At 36.1% G+C, this 19,137-nt stretch overlaps 1 protein-coding gene across 1 annotated transcript in view; it reads left to right on the top strand.

Moving 5' to 3' along the window:
- LOC100478377 (A disintegrin and metallopeptidase domain 3) overlaps positions 1-19,137 on the top strand; it is an 88,669-nt gene that overhangs the window by 41,011 nt on the left and 28,521 nt on the right. Inside the window, 2 exon segments of the mRNA XM_034652393.1 lie at positions 13,388-13,474; positions 15,132-15,246. Coding sequence (XP_034508284.1) covers positions 13,388-13,474; positions 15,132-15,246 — 202 coding nt within the window.

Here is a 19,137-nt window from a genome sequence, read left to right on the forward strand (position 1 = left end):
ATATTTACTATAACTATGATGGAGTAAATACATAAATTTATTAACTTATTTAATCATTCATTAATATACACTAAGAGTGTGTGTGTGTGTGCATGTGTGTGTGTGTGTGTGTGCGTGGTATAACACAAAAATAATTTGGTCTGCTGGCTCAGGACCTCCCACTGCTGCTGGGACATCCAGCTGGTCTCCTAGGACAATTTGTTTTACATCATCAATACTGATGAAATCCACATAGAGGGGAGGAAAAAAGATGGTGGGGAAGTAGGGGACCCTGTTTCAACCAGTCCCCTGAAGTGAGCTGGAAATCTAACCAGACCATTCAAAACACCTGTGAAATCAGCCTGAGATATAAGAAGCTGTATCTGCATCTCTACAAATACAAAATTTCTGGCGGTTGGTCTTGAGGTATGAAGCGGGGAGCTGTAATTCTGTGGGTAGATATCAGAAGATAAACAGAAGGGGGAGGGACCCTCTGCGAACTTGCACGAGGAAGGCAAAGCCTCCTGTGCTGGGGACTGAGCCCAGTCTCGCAGACTGGTAGTGGCAGGGAAAGGCTTTTAGGGCAGCCCCCCAGACTGAAACCTGGAGCTTTGGGGGCACACATGTGAACCGGGGATAGCTTGTAGTTTTAGAAGCACAAAGGGCAGGACACGCCCTGCCCTGGGAGTGAGAGCTTGGAGTGCTGCTGTGGGGTGCACAAGTCAGGAGACTGTCGTGTTTAGCAGCACAGACAGAAAAGGAGACAGTGTGGCCTGGAGAGCTTGTGAAGAGCGACTGTGATCTCTCTGTTCTGAGACAGAGGTTTGGATGTGGTCACTTCTGCTCTGACTCTCAGAAGAGACATAGAAATCGGCCAGGGAAAGCCACCAGAGAACAAAAGCCCCCCAAAACCAGTTTTCACTGAGCCCATCCCCCCACAGGGGGTAGGGCAACTCTGCCCACACAGGGATGCCGGAGTAACAGCACTGCAGGCTCCTCCGCCAGAAGACAGGCTGGAAGAACAAGAGGCTGACAACTGTAAGGTCCCTATAAAACAGGTGCATCTTGCTTGGGATGGGCTTAATTCTTTGGACTCTGTACATTCCCTCAACCACCCCTCAACAGAATGACTAAGAGAAGAAATCAGACTAATGACTAAGAAAAGAAGCAGAGACTGTGGCCTCTGCCACAGAACTAATGGACATGGATATAACCAAGATGTCAGAAATAGACTTCAGAGTTATGAGGGTGATATCTAGGCTTGAGAAAAATATTAACAACAATATAGAATCTCTAAGGGCAAAAATGAAATCTAATCAAGATGAACTGAAAAATGGTATGAATGAAATACAGTCTAATCTGGATAATCTGACTGCTAGGGTAAACGAGGCAAAAGAACAAATTTGTAAACTAGAGGATAAGATGATAGAAAAGAAGGAACCTGAGGTGGCATGTGAAAAACAGCTTTAAACCCAAGGGATCAAACTGAGAGAGATTAATGACTCAATGAAGCATTCCAATATCAGAATTTTTGGGATCTCTGCAGGGGTGGAGAGAGAGAGAGGTCTAGAAGATATATTTGAGCAAATTGTAGCTGAGAACTCCCCTAATCTGGGGAAGGAAATAAGCATTCATGTCCAAGGGGCAAGAGAGGACCCTTCCCAAAATCAATGAGAACAGACTGACACCACGACATATAATAGTACAATTTGCAAATCTTAGATCCAAGGAAACAATCTAGAAAGCAGTGAGGGGTAAGAGATTTCTTAAAGTACAGAGGGAGGAACATCAGAATAATGGCAGATCTGTCCACAGAGTCCTGGCAAGCCAGACAGGGCTGGCAAGACATATTCAGGGTAGTGAATGAGAAGAACATGCAACGAAGGATATACTCAGAATGGATGGAGAGACAAGGAGCTTCCAAGAATGGCAGAAACTGAAAGAATATGTGACCACCAAGCTGGCCCTGCAGTCTATTAAGGGAGGGTTCTGTAAAAGAAGAAGACCCCAAGAGTGATATAGACCAGAAATTTACAGTGACAACCTATAAAAACAAGGACTTTACGGAGAACGTGATGACAATAAAATCCTATTTTTCAATAGTCACTCTCAATGTGAACAACCTAAATGCTCCCATGAAATGGCACAAGGTTGCAGATTGGATAAAAAGACGTGACCCATCCTTATGCTGTCTACAAAAGACTCATTTTGAACCTAAAGTTATCTCCAGAATGAAAGTGAGGGGATGGAGAACAATTTTTCATGCCAACAGACCTCAAAAGAAAGCTGGGGTAGCAATTCTCATCTCAGATAAATTAGATTTTAAGCTAAAGACTGCAGTTCGAGATTCAGAAGGACACTATACCATTCTTAAAGGGTGTATCCGACCAGAAGATCTAACAATTGTAATTATCTATGCCCCCAACAAGGGAGCAGCCAACTGCATAAGCCATATAGATAATAATATGTTAATAGTGGGGGATCTCAACACTTCACTGTCAGCAATAGACAGATCATCTAAGTATAAAATCAACAAAGAAACAAGTGCTTTGAATTAATTACACACTGGAGCAGATGGACCACACAGAGAAATACAGAATATTCCACCCTAGAACAAAAGAATACTCATTCTTCTCAAATGCACATGGAACTTTCTCCAGAATTTTCCACATACTGGGTCACATATCAGTTCTCAACTGATACCAAAAGACTGAGATTATTCCCTGCAAATTCTCAGACCACAGTGCTTTGAAACTAGAACTCAATCACAAGGAAAAATTTGGAAGAAATTCAAATACTTGGAAGTTAAGACCATCCTGCTTAAGAATGTTTGAGTCAACCAGGAAGTTAAGGAGAACTTAAACAATTCATGGAAACCAATGAGAATGAAAGCACATTGGTCCAAAACCTATGGGATACTGCATACGCGGTCCTAAGGGGGAAATACATAGCCATCCAAGCCTCACTCAAAAAAATAGAAAAATCCTGAATACACAAACTAACCTTACACCTAAAGGAGCTGGAGAAAGAACAGCAAATAAAGTCTAAACGAAGCAGGAGAAGAGAAATAATAAAAATTAGAGCAGAAATCAATGAAATAGAGAACAGAAGAATAGGAGAACTGATCAATGAAACTAGAAGCTAGTTCTTTGAAAGAATTAATAAGAGCAATAAACTACTGGCTAGACTTATCCAAAAAAAAAGGACCAAAATTAATAAAATTATGAATGAAATGGGAGAGATCACACCTAACACCAAGGAAATAGAAACAATTATTAGAAATTATTATCAACAACTATATGCCAATGCATTAAGCAACCTGGAAGAAATGGAGGTATTCCCAGAAACCTATAAACTACCAAGACTGAAACTGGAAGAAATGGACAATCTGAATAGATCAATAACCAGTAAAGAAATTAAAGTGGTCATCAAAAACCTCCCCAAAAATCTGAGTCCAGGGCCTGATGGATTCCCTGGGGAATTCTACCAAACATTCAAAGATGAAATAATACCTATTCTCCTGAAACTGTTCCAAAAAATAGAAACAGAAGGAAAACTTCCAATCTCATTCTATGAGGCCAGCTTTATCTTGATCCCAAAACCAGGCAAAGACCCCATCCAAAAGGAGAATTACAGACCAATATCCCTGATGAATATGAACTCCAAAATGCTCAAGAAGATCCTAGCTAATAGGATTCAACAGTACACTAAGTGGATTATCCATCGTAACCAGGTGGGATTTATCCCTGGGATGCAAGTGTGGTTCAGCATTCTCAAATCAATCAGTGTGAGAGAACACATTAATAAGAGAAGAGACGGGAACCATATGATCCTCTCAAAGGACGCAGAAAAAACCTTTGACAAAATACAGCATCCTTTCCTGGTTAAAACTCTTCAGAGTGTAGGCATAGAGGGAACACTCCTCAATTTCATAAAAACCATCTATGCAAAGACCACAGCAAATACCATTCTCAATGGGGAATAGCTGAAATCCTTTCCCTTAAGATCAGAAACAAGACAAGGATGCCCACTTTCACCACTATTGTTCAACATAGTACTAGAAGTCCTAGCCTCAGCAATCACACAGCAAAAAGAAATAAAATGTATTCAATGTGGCAAAGAAGTAGTCAAAATCTCTCTCTTCACAGATGACATGATACTTTATGTGGATAACCCAAAAGACTCCACCTTCAAATTACTAGAACTCATATAGCAATTCAGTAATGTGGGAGGATAAAAAAAATCATTGCACAGAAATCAGTTCCTTTCCTATACACTAACAATGTAACTATAGAAAGAGAAATTAGGGAGTTGATTCCATTTAAAATAGCCAAAACCATAAGATACTTTGGAATAAACCTAAGCAAAGAGGTAAAGGACCTATACTCTAGAAACTACAGAACACTTATGAAAGAAATATAAGAAGACACAAAAAGATGGAAAAACATTCCTTGCTCATGATCAGAAGAACAAACTTTGTTAAAAATGTCTGTACTACCCAGAGTGATCTATACTTTCAATGCCATCCCGATCAAAATACCAATGGCATTTTTCAAAGTGCTGGGACAAACAATCCTAAAATTTGTATGGAACCAGAAAAGACCCTGAATTGCCAAGGAAATGTTGAAAAAGAAAAACAAAGCTGGGGGCATCACGTTGCCTGATTTCAAACTATATTACAATGCTGTGATCACCAAGACAGCATGGACTGGCACAAAAAGTAGTTCAATGGAACAGAATAAAGAACCCAGAAATGGACCCTCGGCTCTTTGGGCAGCTTATCTTTGATACAGCAGAAAAAAACATCCAGTGGAAAAAAGACAGTCTCTTCAATAAATGGTGCTGGGAAAATTGGACAGCTATATACAGAAGAATGAAACTCAACCATTATCTTACACCATACACAAAGAAAAACTCTAAATGGATGAAAGAGTCAAGGTGAGGGAGGAATCCATCAAAATCCTAGAGGAGAACATAGGCACTGACCTCTTCGACAATGGCCACAGGAACTTCTTTCAAGAGAAGTCTCCAAAGGCAAGGGAAACAAAAGAAAAAATGAACTTGTGGGACTTCATCAAGATAAAAAGCTTCTGCACAGTGAAGGTAACAGTCAACAAAACAAAGAGACAACCCACAGAATGGGAGAAGATATTTGCAAATGACACTACATGTAGAGGGCTGCTATCCAAGATCTATAAAGAACTTCTCAAACTCAACACCCAAAAAACAAATAAGTCAAAATATGGGCAGAAGACATGAACAGACACTTCTCCAAAGAAGACATATGAATGGCTAACAGACACGTGAAAAAATGTTAACATCATTAGCCATCAGAGAAATTTAAATCAAAACCACATTGAGATACCACGTTATACCAGTTAGAATGGCAAAAATTGACAAGGCAAGAAACAAAAAAATGTTGGTGAGGATGTGGAGAAATGGGAACCCTCTTACACTGTCAGTGGGAATGCAATTTGGTACAACCACTTTGGAAAACAGTATGGAGGTTCCTCAAAAAGTTAAAAATAGAGCTACCTTATGATCCAGCAATTGCATTACTGGGTATTAACTCCAAAGATACATATGTAGTGAAAAGAAGGGGCACATGCACCCCAATGTTCATACCAGCATTGTCCACGATAGCCAAACTGTGGAAGGAGCGGGGATGCCCTTCAGGTGATGAATGGATAAAGAAGATGTGGTCCATATATTCAATGGAATATTACTCAGCCATCAGAAAGCATGAATACCCACCGTTTGCATCGACATGAATGGAACTGTAGGGTGTTATGTTGGGTGAAATAAATCAAGCAGAGAAAGACAATTATCATATGGTTTCACTTATATGTTGAACATAAGGAATAGCATGGAGGACATTAAGAGAGGAAGGGGAAAAAGAAGGGGGGGAATCAAAGAGTGAGACGAACCATGAGATACTATGGACTCTGGGAAACCAACGGAGGGTTTCAGAGGAGAGGTTGGTGGGGGATGGTTTGGCCCTGTGATGGGTAGTAAGGAGGGCAGGTATTGCTGTATGGTGACTAACATAATTAGAATAAAATAAAATAAAATAAAAAAATAAAATAAAATAAAATAATAAAATAAAATAATAAAATAATTTGGTCTTTGTCCCTGGTTTCTGGCATAGAGCATTTAAATCCCCTTGGAACTTCCTGTGTGATAGGAATGTTTTCTGTTATTTGTCTGCCCCCAACCAAACCTGAGTTTATGCTAATGAGGTGACTTAGGGTGGAACCTCTAGATTGTTTTAAGATGCGGCTGGTTATCAAAAAGACCAAATGATTAGAGAGTTGGAACTTTTATCTGTACTCACAGACCTCTAAGTAGGAAAAGTGGTGTGGCTGGAGATTGAACTTGATAAAAAGTTTGGAACATTGAAATTCAGAGACTTTCTAAGTTGGTGAACAAATCAACTTCCTGCAATGATGAGATGTTTACAGATGTCCTGGACACTATGACATCTTCCTTGTCTTCTGGCACCCAATATATGCATTTCTTCCATTTAGCTCATGCTGAGTAGTATGCTATAAAATAAACTGGTAAACATAAGTAAAATGGTTTCCTGAGTCTGTGAGCCAAATAAGGAAATTATCAAACCTGAGCAGGGGACCATGGTAACCTCCAGTTTATAGCCAGATGGTCACAAATACAGGTGGTCTGGGATTTGCATGTCGTATCTGAAATGGAGTGAGTCTTGTGGCACTGAGTTTTTAAGTTGTGGAATGTGATTTTAACTCCAAATAGTGTCAGAATTGAGTTACTTGGAATTGTTGGACACCAAGCTGGTGTCAAAGAAAACACAACATAACATATATGTATATCATAATATTTATATATATATACATATCTATATCTATCTCTCTCTCTATATATATATCTCAGCATATGTGTAAATTATGTATATGTGCATTTGCACAAACACACACACCCCAGTACATATCAGTGCAAAAATCTCATTAAATTGAGCATATGACTAAGGAATATGAAAATATTCCACCTAACTTGTTATTAAATAAATACAAAGCAAATGAATATCCAACCATTATTTTTGTGTTATTTGGGCATTGAAAATAATATTTGATGGTGAGAAGCATAACTTACTATCATCCTAAAAGAAGTATAAATTAGATTTCTGAGAAGTGATTTAGAAATGTGTCAAGAGTGGGGCGTCTGGGTGGGTCAGTCAGGTAAGCATATGACTCGTGATTTCAGCTTGGGGTGATCCCAGGATCGCCAGTTCTAGCCCTGTCCTTGGCATGGAGCCCACCTAAAAAATGTGTAAAGAGTTAATATATTAACATGCTTTTCAATGCATTTCTAATGTAATAATAATTAATTTTTAGATATTAGGAAATATGCATTTGTAGAGAGCAATTATGATGTGACATACAATAGAAAATAAAGCAAAGACACATTAAATGCCAACTGTAGGTTGGTAAGATAAATAACAGAACACTACATTTCCTTGTACAGTGACATTTGTGAATAATTTTAATGATGTGGCCATATATTTCCAATATAATGAGTGAGAAATCAGGGCAAAACCTACAAAACATGCATTTCTATGGTTTGGATTGCACATGGAAATTCTGCGGATTGTGATTTTTACTGAGATGTAGATTGTGTTTTTTGGCTTAAGTTGTCTTGCTGGTCCTTCCCAAGCTAAGATTGTAGCAGCTGTGACTTTCTGTCTTTGAAATTCTAGCTTTATAAGTAGGTAAAAAATGAAGTTTTTAGAAGGAGTCCTAGCATGATATTGTGGCATCGATAACATTTAAAAGCATTTATAACCTAGGAAGACTAAATAAAAGATATGCAAGACAACTTCAACACTGATAACTGCAAAGTAGTACAAAGCATTACTAAACAGAGATCTACATAAAGAGAGGGATAAACCATCCTCATTTCTTGGAAGACTTAATGTTGCTATGATGTCAGTGTTCTCAAAATCAATTGATGAATTTATACCATAAGGAATCAAACTCCCAGCTGGTCTTTGTTTTTTTTTTTTGTTTGTTTTTTTGGTGAGGTGGGGATGTCTTGCTAGTGGAGATTGAAAAATTGACCTGAAGATATACAGAAAAATTCAAAGGGCAGAAATAAAATATAATCAATGTAATTTTTAACATTTTTAAAGGATTTTATTTATTTATTTGAGAGGGAGAGAAAGAGCCCGTTGTGGCAGGGAGGGATGGAGGTTGAGGGAGAGGAAAAAGCAGACTCCTTGTTAAGCATGGAACCAGATGCAGGGCTGGATCTCAGGACCCTGAGATCATGACCTGAGCCAAAGGCAGACACAACCAACTAGGGAACCCAGGCACCCCATAGTCAATGTAATTTTAAAGAAGAAAATGGAAACTGGAAATTCATACTACTATATATCAACCCTTATTGTAAAGTTGAAGTAATTAAACCATTGCAACATTGCCATCAGGATAGATCAATTGACCTCTAGACTAAAATAGAAAGTATCATTTCAGAAGAATTGCAGATCAAAATGTTTTAATGAAGAGCTCAAAGAAAATTTAGTGTCTGATACACTCAAAGATTTCTTAAAAGCTACAAAATGAGTTACATAAAAGAGAATATTGATAAATGTATTATGTGATGATTAAAAATGACTAGATAGAGATTTGTGGTTCCAGAAAGATGCACCAGACATACTTTTCCACTATGTACAGTTAAAAAAAATTTTAATGTAAAGAAAACTTAAGAAGACTCTGAAAGCTGAAGAGAGAAAGTCAGACTAGGCAGGGACTACAGAACCCAAGGAACAACATAGCAATGAGTTCCCTTTTCTTTTTGCTTCATATATCCCAAGCTGTGTGTCAGAAAAGCTAGCAACTCAGAAATGCCAAATGGAACAGACAAAAAGAAGTCATCAAGGAAATCCTGACTTCTTAGCAAAAGAAGCAGTCTAGCAAACAGTACACTTTTAAATAATAACTGTTCTACTTCAACTAAACAGCATAGAAAAAATTGCGGGCATACCTTCCTTTCACAGGGTGGTATGAGCAGAGCCCAGAGGTGTCTGTCCTTCCTTGACCCTTGTAGTAATTTAGGAGGCCTTCTCATCTCAGGTATTAGTGAAAACTATACTTCCAACCTTACCTGGCAATAATTAGGCAATGTCCCTTGTCTTCCCTCTAGAGCTCTAACAGAAACTGTTAAAACAGATTTAAACTGGATTCAGAATCTCCTAACATAAAACTCAAAATATCTAGTTTCATTCAAAAACCACTCTTCATACCAAGAACCAGGAAAACCTCAACTTGAAATAGAACAAAACAAAACAAAACAAAACACTGACACCAAGATAACACCAAGATGATACTGGTATACTTAAAAGAATGTAAAGCATCCATCCTTAGCATATTTTAAGAACAATTACAAACATGCTTGAAACCACTAATGAAACAATAGAAAGTACATCTGAAATGTACCATGTGTTGCCTAATTGAATTTAAATTAAAAAAAAGAGAGAAACAACATAAACTCCCAGCATACAGAGAGAAGACATAAAAAAGAACCAAGTAGAAATTTTAGAAACAAAAAATATAATAATATAGAAAACTCAGTGATAGGCTCAGGAGCAGAATGGAGGGGACAGGGTAAAGAATCAGTAAAGCTGAGGATAGAACCATAGAAAATACCCAATCTGAATAACAGAAAGTAAACTGAAAATCAATGAATAGAGCCTAAGAGACCCGTGAGATTATAATAAAAGATATAATATCCATGACATTGTCATTCTAGAAGGATAGGAGAAAGAGTTTAAGGATGGAAAAGTATTTGAGGAAATAACACCTGGAAAGTTTTCAGATTTGCCAAAAGGCATAAGCCTAAAAATGAGAGAAGCTGAAAGAATAGAGGATGAACCCAGTAAAATTCACAGTAGGATACAGCATAATTAAATTAATGAAAATTAAGACAAAGAATCTTAAAAAACTAGTGAGAGTGAAACAGCATCTTACCTACAGGGAAAATACAATTATAAAGACAACAGTTGAAATAAAACCATATGAGGACTCGCAAAAAAATGTCACAGAAGATTGTCATGCTGGTTTGTCTCACTACCCTGTATGACCACTACAAGCTTTAGAGATCATTTCTCCAGGGATTCTCTGCCTGGGAAAATCTGATCATTAGCTTATGTCCAACTGGCCAATGTCCCCATGGAGGGAGAACAAAGAAAGGAGTGAGAGAGGAAGAAAAGGGAAGGAAAGGGGAGGGAAGAGAAGTGGAGGAAAGGGAAGGGAAGTGGAGGGATGGGAAGGGAAGGGAAGTGGAGGGAAGGGAAGGGAAATGGAGGGATGGGAACGGAAGGGAAGGGAAGGGAAGAGAAGGGAAGGAAAGGGAAGGAGGGAGGGAGGGAGACTGACTTTTCCTACTTGGTTCAGTAGGAGCTTTAAGTTGGCATGACTTTTTACTCCTACATTATTTTTAATTAAAAAAATAACAACAACCTGACAGCCTTTTCCAGGTGACAAGGATTTGTCAAATGACAGTCTTCACTTGGGAACTAGCCATTTAGGCCATGGTACTTTCAATAGTTTAATTGGATAGTGCTCTCCTAGAGGGTAGACTTGAAAAGCCCAAATTATAGTCATCATTAATTCAATTGCTTTAGGAAACAAAATACCTTTCTAAATTTTCTCCCTGGGGATAAACGTGCTGTGTTTTCTTCGTTTTATAACTGAGAGAAAGGAGAGGTGAGTAGTGAATATGAGAGCTGACCTACTTCTGTGGTTTTGCGGACACTTCCATGGATAATTCCACATTTTAGCCTCCCTGCCCAACCTGCCCTTTTGGCTCTTCCTCCTCTGCTTTTCCTTATTACCCTGAGGCTGCAGATCTCCCAGAGCACTGTGAGGCTGATCAACCAGGCTCTCTCCTTTATCATTGTATTTGATGTGGTTGTTTCGTTTTATCCATCAGTGGCCTTCATTTTATTTTGAAATCCCACAAGTTCTTAAATATTTCATCTAATTGCCTTGTTCTGATTCTCCTTTACTCACATTAATGAGGAAAAGGGGAGCGATTGTGAGTGCCATGTCTGTGAATTTGAATTGGCATTCTTCTGTGGTTATTTAAAAAATTCATCAAAGATATACTATATTTTCATTTGTTATTCTACATTGTTCATTGATTTCAGAGTGGTTGGAAAGGAAAGACTTCTTTACCTCATTCTCATTAAATGTGGGTCCTTTGTAAAAATTGTCTTGATAAATAAGAAGAGAAAGAGGGAGAGAGGGGAGACTTTATATCTTATTTATTAGCATGAAAAGTATGTCTCTTATTAATCATAATAAAATTTTAAATAAAATGTATGTATTTAATACTGTAATATACTGAGCAAAAAGTATATTGCATGGAGATAAGCATTATATCAACAATGCAAGTTTGCTTAATATTGGATATGATAGAAAGTTTTTTTTTATTTTCTATTTTTTATTTGTAAGATTTAGGAGAATATTTTATCGAAGTGATTTCTAGCTCACATAGGTAGGGTAGGGAAAATAAACACTCCTCAGCACATTCATTTTAAACTTGAAGAGGGGTATGTTTGAGGCATTTAATTGTCCAAAGTTAGATAAGCTAATCATTGAATAAATATATAAAATTAACTGCCTTTTTCTTACTCATACCTGGGACTATAAGAAAATATGCTTATATAATCCAGGCATTTTTCTTTAGGAAATATGTATTTACTTATGCTGTTGTTGTTGTTTTTCCTTTTCTTTGAACCATGATGTGACTGATTCTGGGACACTTTGTGAGTTCAAAGAAGGAAGTCTCCTAGATTAATTTATATTCAAAACATCACCCCAACCATTGCCACGTTCTAAGTACTTTTATAGTGTCTCTTGCTTTTGCTGTCATTACAAAGGAACCAGCTACAAACTTAACTTGAAGGAAATTGTATCAGAAGCATGGGTCTTAACTTTCCCTGGGTTGTTTTTCCCCTAAAGACAACCCAGTGAAATATGACTAGTTTATTATTGCCCCATTACAATGTTTAAGGAGAATTAGAATGAAGATGGTTTTGTGAACAGGTAATGCTGGCTTGTCCAACATTTTGTTTTTCTTGCCGGCTTCATCAGAGCCCTTTCAGTTAATGAACAAGCAGATATTCTTTTTTTTTTTTTTTAAAGATTTTATTTATTTATTTGACAGAGATAGAGACAGCCAGCGAGAGGGGGAACACAAGCAGGGGGAGTGGGAGAGGAAGAAGCAGGCTCACAGCGGAGGAGCCTGATGTGGGGCTTGATCCCATGACGCTGGGATCACGCCCTGAGCCGAAGGCAGACGCTTAACCGCTGTGCCACCCAGGCACCCCGAACAAGCAGATATTCTGTCCTTTATGATGATAATAGGTTAATGGTAATAGAAAATAATTTTTGAGACTGTTTATCATATAGTGGATACTCTATCAGATAACCTGAGAAAAACCAGCAGATAATCTTAGAAAATACCCCAAAGATATTCAGATTAAACTAAAATTTAAATAGAGGAATAAGCACTTAAAGTCTACATGAAAATGAAGGAAATAAACAGTTAATCAGTATCTTGTATTAGTGAGCATTTAGTATGTGCCAAACATTACTTTTATCCATTTATGTCTAACAAATTGCTTCATCTTTATAACCTACCTTTTTAAATAACCTATAGTTTAAAAAAACTTGGATATCAATTGCTATTTCAAATTTAAAGATGGATAAACTGAGGCACGGAGGAATTAAATAACTTGCACTGGGTCACACTGCTAATGTGAAAGATAAGAGATATTGTCATTAATGTTGGAAATAAATATAAAAATGACAGGAACACTGATATTTAGCATTGATCAATAAATACGTGGCTCTGAGACTAAAGTGGTTCTTGCACTGAATGTTGGGCCTGTCAGTAACTCATGTATGACTTTAAAAGAGTACATTTATTTTTATCAAATATAAAATGAGGATAAAAACATCTTATTCACAGGGCCAATCTGAGCATACATTATAAAAGTGCATAGAAAATGCAGAGACAGATCCTAGCTCATTACAAATGGTCAGTAAAAGTGGCTATGTTTGTTCTTATGCCAATTAGTATCAGTAAACTCACAGCTGTGCTCCCTCATGGGGAAAAATAGTATCTCATTCTCAGAATTTTATATGTGGTAGTGTAATAACATGCCATTTGGACTCTCTTTTATTAGAAGGAGTAGGTGTCATGAAATCCAGATTCATCTGGTGTGTGTGCGTGTGTGTGTGTATGTGTGTGTGTGTGTGTTGGGGGTGTGTGTTGTATCTGTATGTATCTTGTGCATCTGATTTTTGTACCAAGTACAATTGCTCAACTCTTCACTTTAAAATTTTTGTTGTTGCTTGTTTTAACATTTTAGTATTGTTATCGTGGAATCTGCCAAGATGCCGATAGCTACCCAAATAGACCCAACTGTCAATCAGAAAGAAATTGCAGTGGACATGGGGTACGTAATATTTCCTTTATTTTTATGTATAATGTTTAAAATCCATGTCGGAACTTTTTCCAGGATAGTAATAAAGTTCAGAATTATTTGATGTGGAAATTTCTTTTAGAAACTTACAGTTAAATAAGGAAAGTAGATTCCATTACATATACGTATGCATATGATTTATGTGTTCAGATTATTACAGGCCTCATGGGTTAATAAACGTCAGACTTTGTACTAAAGGGCAGTATGCACATACTCCAGTATGAATTTTGGAAATGGGTTTATTGAAGATTACAAATGTATATTTATACATGCTTATATAAATTTTGCTTATAATTGAATGTATCTGTACTGATATGTTTAAACACACAGACTTAATATATTTATATTACACATATTATAATCTAATATTTTTGTGAGAGAAGACTTTCTTGCCCACTCAGATCTCTTTTGTCCTTTAATAGCTTCAATTTATTTCACATGTATGTCTCTCCCATACTATATTTGAAGCCTCATTTACCAATGGACTTTTAGATAATGTCCAATTTTTACTTAATTAATGGAAATAATTGTGTAATGGACATTGTTGTACATTCACCCTTGCACAATTATCTGGTTTCTTAAATTATTAGCAATGAGATCTAATGGGTCAAATTTATGCACCATTTAAATTTTTCAGAAATATTATGTTATTAAAAAATGTATACCAGTTTTTGCTCTCACCTGTCATGAATGAAAATGTGCATTTTCTCAACTTCTAGCCAGACTAGCTTCTCAGTTTTTAAAATCTCTTCTCACATGCTAAACCTATTGTTAATTTGCATTAGGTAAGAAATAAAGATACAGGTCTTAAGCATGTATGGATTCTCATATTTACCGTTGTGAAATCATCTACCAGGGTATAGAAATTTTGTAGATTTTTCCAAGTCTGCCTTTGGCTTTAACTTTGTGACTTGCGTCTCCTGCCATATTGTTGCTTCACATTTTATATAGCAATGTAGGAAAACATTGACCTCCCTGCATGATTTTTTATCAAAATTTTCTCCCAAATCACTTACATGTCCTATCATTAACAGTTTCCTTTCTGTTTCTTTCCTTTCTTACTTAGTTTAAATTGAATTTCTGCATGAATCTATTTCTAGATTCTCTCTTCTGCTTCTGACCATTCTGATTCATCCACCTGATCACATTAATAGATATTTTCTGGCCTTTCTATTTCTAGCAAGGTACATTTTGTTATCTGTGTTGGTTAAGCAAGCTTTCTCCTTTGTTTTTCCCCCCAATTTTTTGTAAAAATTGGCTCTTACCACAGGTATTTTTTAAAAATCTAGCACAATTCATAATACATGTCAACTCCCATTATTTTATAATTTCTAGCTTCATAATTTCTATGCCTTTGTAGAATAAGGCATTTTCATCGTATCAGAGTGTTATTTATTATTATTTAAAAATACAAGAGACAAAGAGGAAGTATCTATGACATTGAAAAAATATTGCAAAGACATTAATTATATTTTATTGTAAAAATTAATTTCCACATTAAAATAAAAACTATAGTGTATGAAGTGATCATTTTAAAATAACTTACATTGACTAACAGTCGCAAATAATGCATTTAATTTTTGCATTGTACCGAAAATGTTTATAATTTTTTGTTTGGTTTTGGTTTTAGGTTTGCAATAATTTGCTTAATTGTCACTGTGATGTTGGATATTCTCCTCCAATTTGTGAACCAGCACCATTATCACCAGGAGGAAGTTATGATGATGGGTTTTGGTATCCAGAGCGTTAGTATCTAGATCACTGTGCTTTAGCAGAGCTTTCAGTACTTATAGAAATAGTGCCCACTGACTATGTGGCTGTTGAGCACATGACATGTCGATAGTGCAACTAAAGAACTAAAATTTCTTACTTTATTTAATTTAAATTTAAGAAGCCGTTTGTGGCCAGTGGCAACTATATTTAACAGTACAGATCATTCTGTCAATCAGAATTTTGTATATGCTTTTAGTTCCAATCAAGAAGTGAACGTGCTATTAGGCTTACCTTTAATTTTAACTATGGTTCCCAAACATTTCTGTTTATACAGCAGAGTTTTATAGATAAATACAGTTAAATTACAGAATAGCTGTTAGTTTTATTATATACTCTGTCTATTCCAAGGATGTTAACTACCATGATGTACTAAATGTGTAATGTGTAGTTGCATCATTCAAATGACCATACTATTGAAAGGTAAAAGTAACAAAATCTATATCCATAGCATATGGATAGTAGATGGTATGAAACATTTTAAAATTTATTACATGAACATTCACAAATGTATTCATGTTCTTCATAGAATATTCATGTTTTCTAAATATTATAATATAAAAATATCATAAGAATATAATTCCATTAATGTCTTTCCATCATTTGTGCTTTTGTATTTATGCTTATATATTTATATAAACGTGACAGTACACTATTACATGTGCCTTAAATAGCCAATGGAAAGGTAAAGATTTTTTAATGTAAATATTTCCATCTACCCAACCATTTACTGTTTTCAAGGGCATTTCAACACTTCCGGCATGTTCAAATTTCCATGTGGGTTATTTTCTTTCTCACTGAAAAACTTCCTTTATATATATATAACACTTTCATATTTTATATAATACATATATTACATGTGTTATACCATGTATATATATGTACCTTGTGGTGACCAATTATTCTCAGCTTTTGTCTTTAAAATATTTTTATAAAAATGTCTCAAATTGTGAAGCATATTTTCACTGGAAGTAGAATTCTGCATTGAGAATTTTTACTTTCAGCAGCTCAAAGATGTAATTCAATTGTACCCTTAGTTTCATTTTAGGTCTTCATCTATTTTGAATTTATTTTTGGATATGGTGTCAGAAAGTGGTCCATTATCATTCTTATGCATGTTGCTGTCCAGTACTCCTGACACCATTTGTTGAAGAGACTGTCTTTTTTCCATTGGATATTCTTTCCCACTTTGTTAAAAATTAATTGACCATAGAGTTGTGGGTCCATTTCTGGATTCTCTATTCTTTTCCACTGATGTATGTATCTCTTTTTGTGCCAGTACCATACTGTCTTCGCTACAGCTTTGTAATATAACTTGAAGTCTGGAATTGTGATGCCTCCAGGTTTGCTTTTCTTTTTCAAGATTGCTTTGGTTATTTGGGGTCTTTTGGGGTTCCATACAAATTTTAGGATTGTTTGTTCTACCTCTGTGAAAAATCCTGTTGGTATTTTGATAGGGATTGCATTAAATGTGTAGATTGCCTTGGGTAGAATAGACATTTTAACAATAGTTGTTATTGCAATCCATGAGCATGGAATGCTTTTCCATTTGCGTCCTCTTCAATTTCTTTCATCAGTGTTCTATAGTTTTCAGAGTTAGGTCTCTCACCTCTTTGGTTAAGTTTATTCCTAGGTATGTTATTGTTTTTGGTGTGATTGTAAATGGGTCAGTTCCTTGATCTCTCTCTGATTCTTCACTATTGGTATATAGGAATGCTACAGATTTCTGTACATTGATTTTTTATCCTGCACTTTTGCTGAATTCGTGTATCAGTTTCAGCAATTTTTGGGTGGAGTCTTTTGAGTTTTCTACATAGAGTATCATGTTGTGTGCAAATAGTGAAAGTTTGACTTCTTCCTGGGCGATCTGAATGCCTTTTATTTCTTTTTGTTCTCTGATTGCGGAGTCTAAGACTTCTAGTATATTAAATAAGAATGATGAGAGTGGATATACCTGTCTTGTCCCTGACCATAGAGAAAAAGCTCTCAGCTTTTCCCCATTGCGGATAATATTAGCCATGTGTCTTTTGTCTTTGGCCTTTATGATGTTGAGATATGTTCCATCTATCCCCACTTTGTTGAGGGTTTTTATCAGGAATGGATGCTGTACTTTGTCAAAGCTTTTTCTGAATATATTGAGAGGACCATGTGGTTCTTATCCTTTCTTTTATTAGTGTGGCATTTCATGTTCATTGATTTGCAAATACTGAACCATCCCTGCAGCTCAGAAATAAATCCCACTTTATTGTGATGAATAATTAATTTAATGTACTTTTGAATTCGATTTGCTAGTACCTTCTTGAGAATTTTTGCATCCATGTTCATCAGGGATATTCTCCCTTTTAATGGAGTCTTTGGTTTTGGAGTCAAGGAAACGCTGGCCTTGTAGAATGAGTTTGAAAATACTCCTGCCATTTCTATTTTTTGGAATAGTTTGTGAATGATGGGTATTAATTCTTTCAATGTCTGGTAAAACTCCCCTGGAAGCCATCTGGCCCTGGACTTTGGTTTGTTGGAAGATTTTTGATTACTGATTCAATTTCTTTGCTGGCTAAGGGTCTGTTCAAATTTTTATTCCTGTTTTAGTTTTAGCATTTTGTATGTTTCTAGGAATTTATCCATTATTTCTTCTAAATTGACCAGTTTGTTGGCATATAATTTTTCATAATATTCTCCTTTAATTGTTTACATTTCTGTGGTGGTCATTGTGATCTCTCTTCTTTCATTCATGATTTTATTTATTTGGGTCCTTCCTCTTTTCTTTTTGATATGTCAGGGGAGGGGTTTATAAATTTTTATTAATTCTTTCAAAGAAACAACTCTTTAATCAATCTGTTCTACATTTTTTGTTCGTTTTATATCATTTATTTTCGTTCCAATCTTTATTTCCCTTTTGCTTCTGACTTTAGGCTTCATTTTCTGTTCTTTTCTAGCTCATTTAGGTGTAACATTAGGCTGTGTATGTGAAAATTTTCTTGCTTCTTGAGGTAGGCCTGTATTGCTATATACTTCCCTTTTTTTATGATATGTTATTCACCATAGAGTACATCATTAGTTTTTGATGTAGTGTTTCATGATTCATCGTTTGCATATAACACCCAGTGCTACATGCAATATTTGCCCTCCTTAATACCCTTCACCGGGCTAGCCCATCCCCACTCCCAAAACCTTCAGTTTGTTTCCCGGAATCCATAGTCTCTTGTGGTTCATTTCCCCCTCTCTTTACCCCTCCTTCATTTTTCCCTTCCTTCTTCTAACCATCTCCCCGCTATTCCTTATGTTTCACAAATGAATGAAACCATATGATAATTGTCTTTCTCTGCTTGGCTTATTTCACTTAGCATAATCTCCTCCAGTCCCATCCATATTGATGCAAATGTTGGGTAATCATTTTTTTCTGATGGCTGAGTAATATTCCATCGTATATAGGGACCACATCTTCTTTGCAAATGACACTACAGATAAAAGGCTGGTATCCAAGATCTACAAGAACTTCTCAAACTTAATACCCAAGAAACAAATAATCAAATCAGATAATGGGCAGAAGATATGAACAGGCACTTTTCCAATGAAGACATACAAATGGCTAACAGACACATGAAAAAATGTTCAATGATATTAGCCATCAGGGAAATTCAAATCAAAACCACATTGAGATACCACCTTACACCAGCTGTATACTTCCATCTTAGGACTGCTTTGGTTGCATCCCAAATGTTCTGGACTATGGTGTTTTCATTGTCATTTGCTTCTGTATGTTTTTTAAGTTCTACTTTAATTTCCTGGTTCACCCATTCATTCTTCAGTAGGATGTTCTTTAATCTCCATGTATTTGTGGTCTTACCCAATTTTTCTTGTGGTTGATT

The sequence above is a fragment of the Ailuropoda melanoleuca genome, unplaced genomic scaffold (genome assembly GCF_002007445.2).
Source record: "Ailuropoda melanoleuca isolate Jingjing unplaced genomic scaffold, ASM200744v2 unplaced-scaffold5931, whole genome shotgun sequence".
In the NCBI taxonomy this organism is placed as follows: domain Eukaryota; kingdom Metazoa; phylum Chordata; class Mammalia; order Carnivora; family Ursidae; genus Ailuropoda; species Ailuropoda melanoleuca.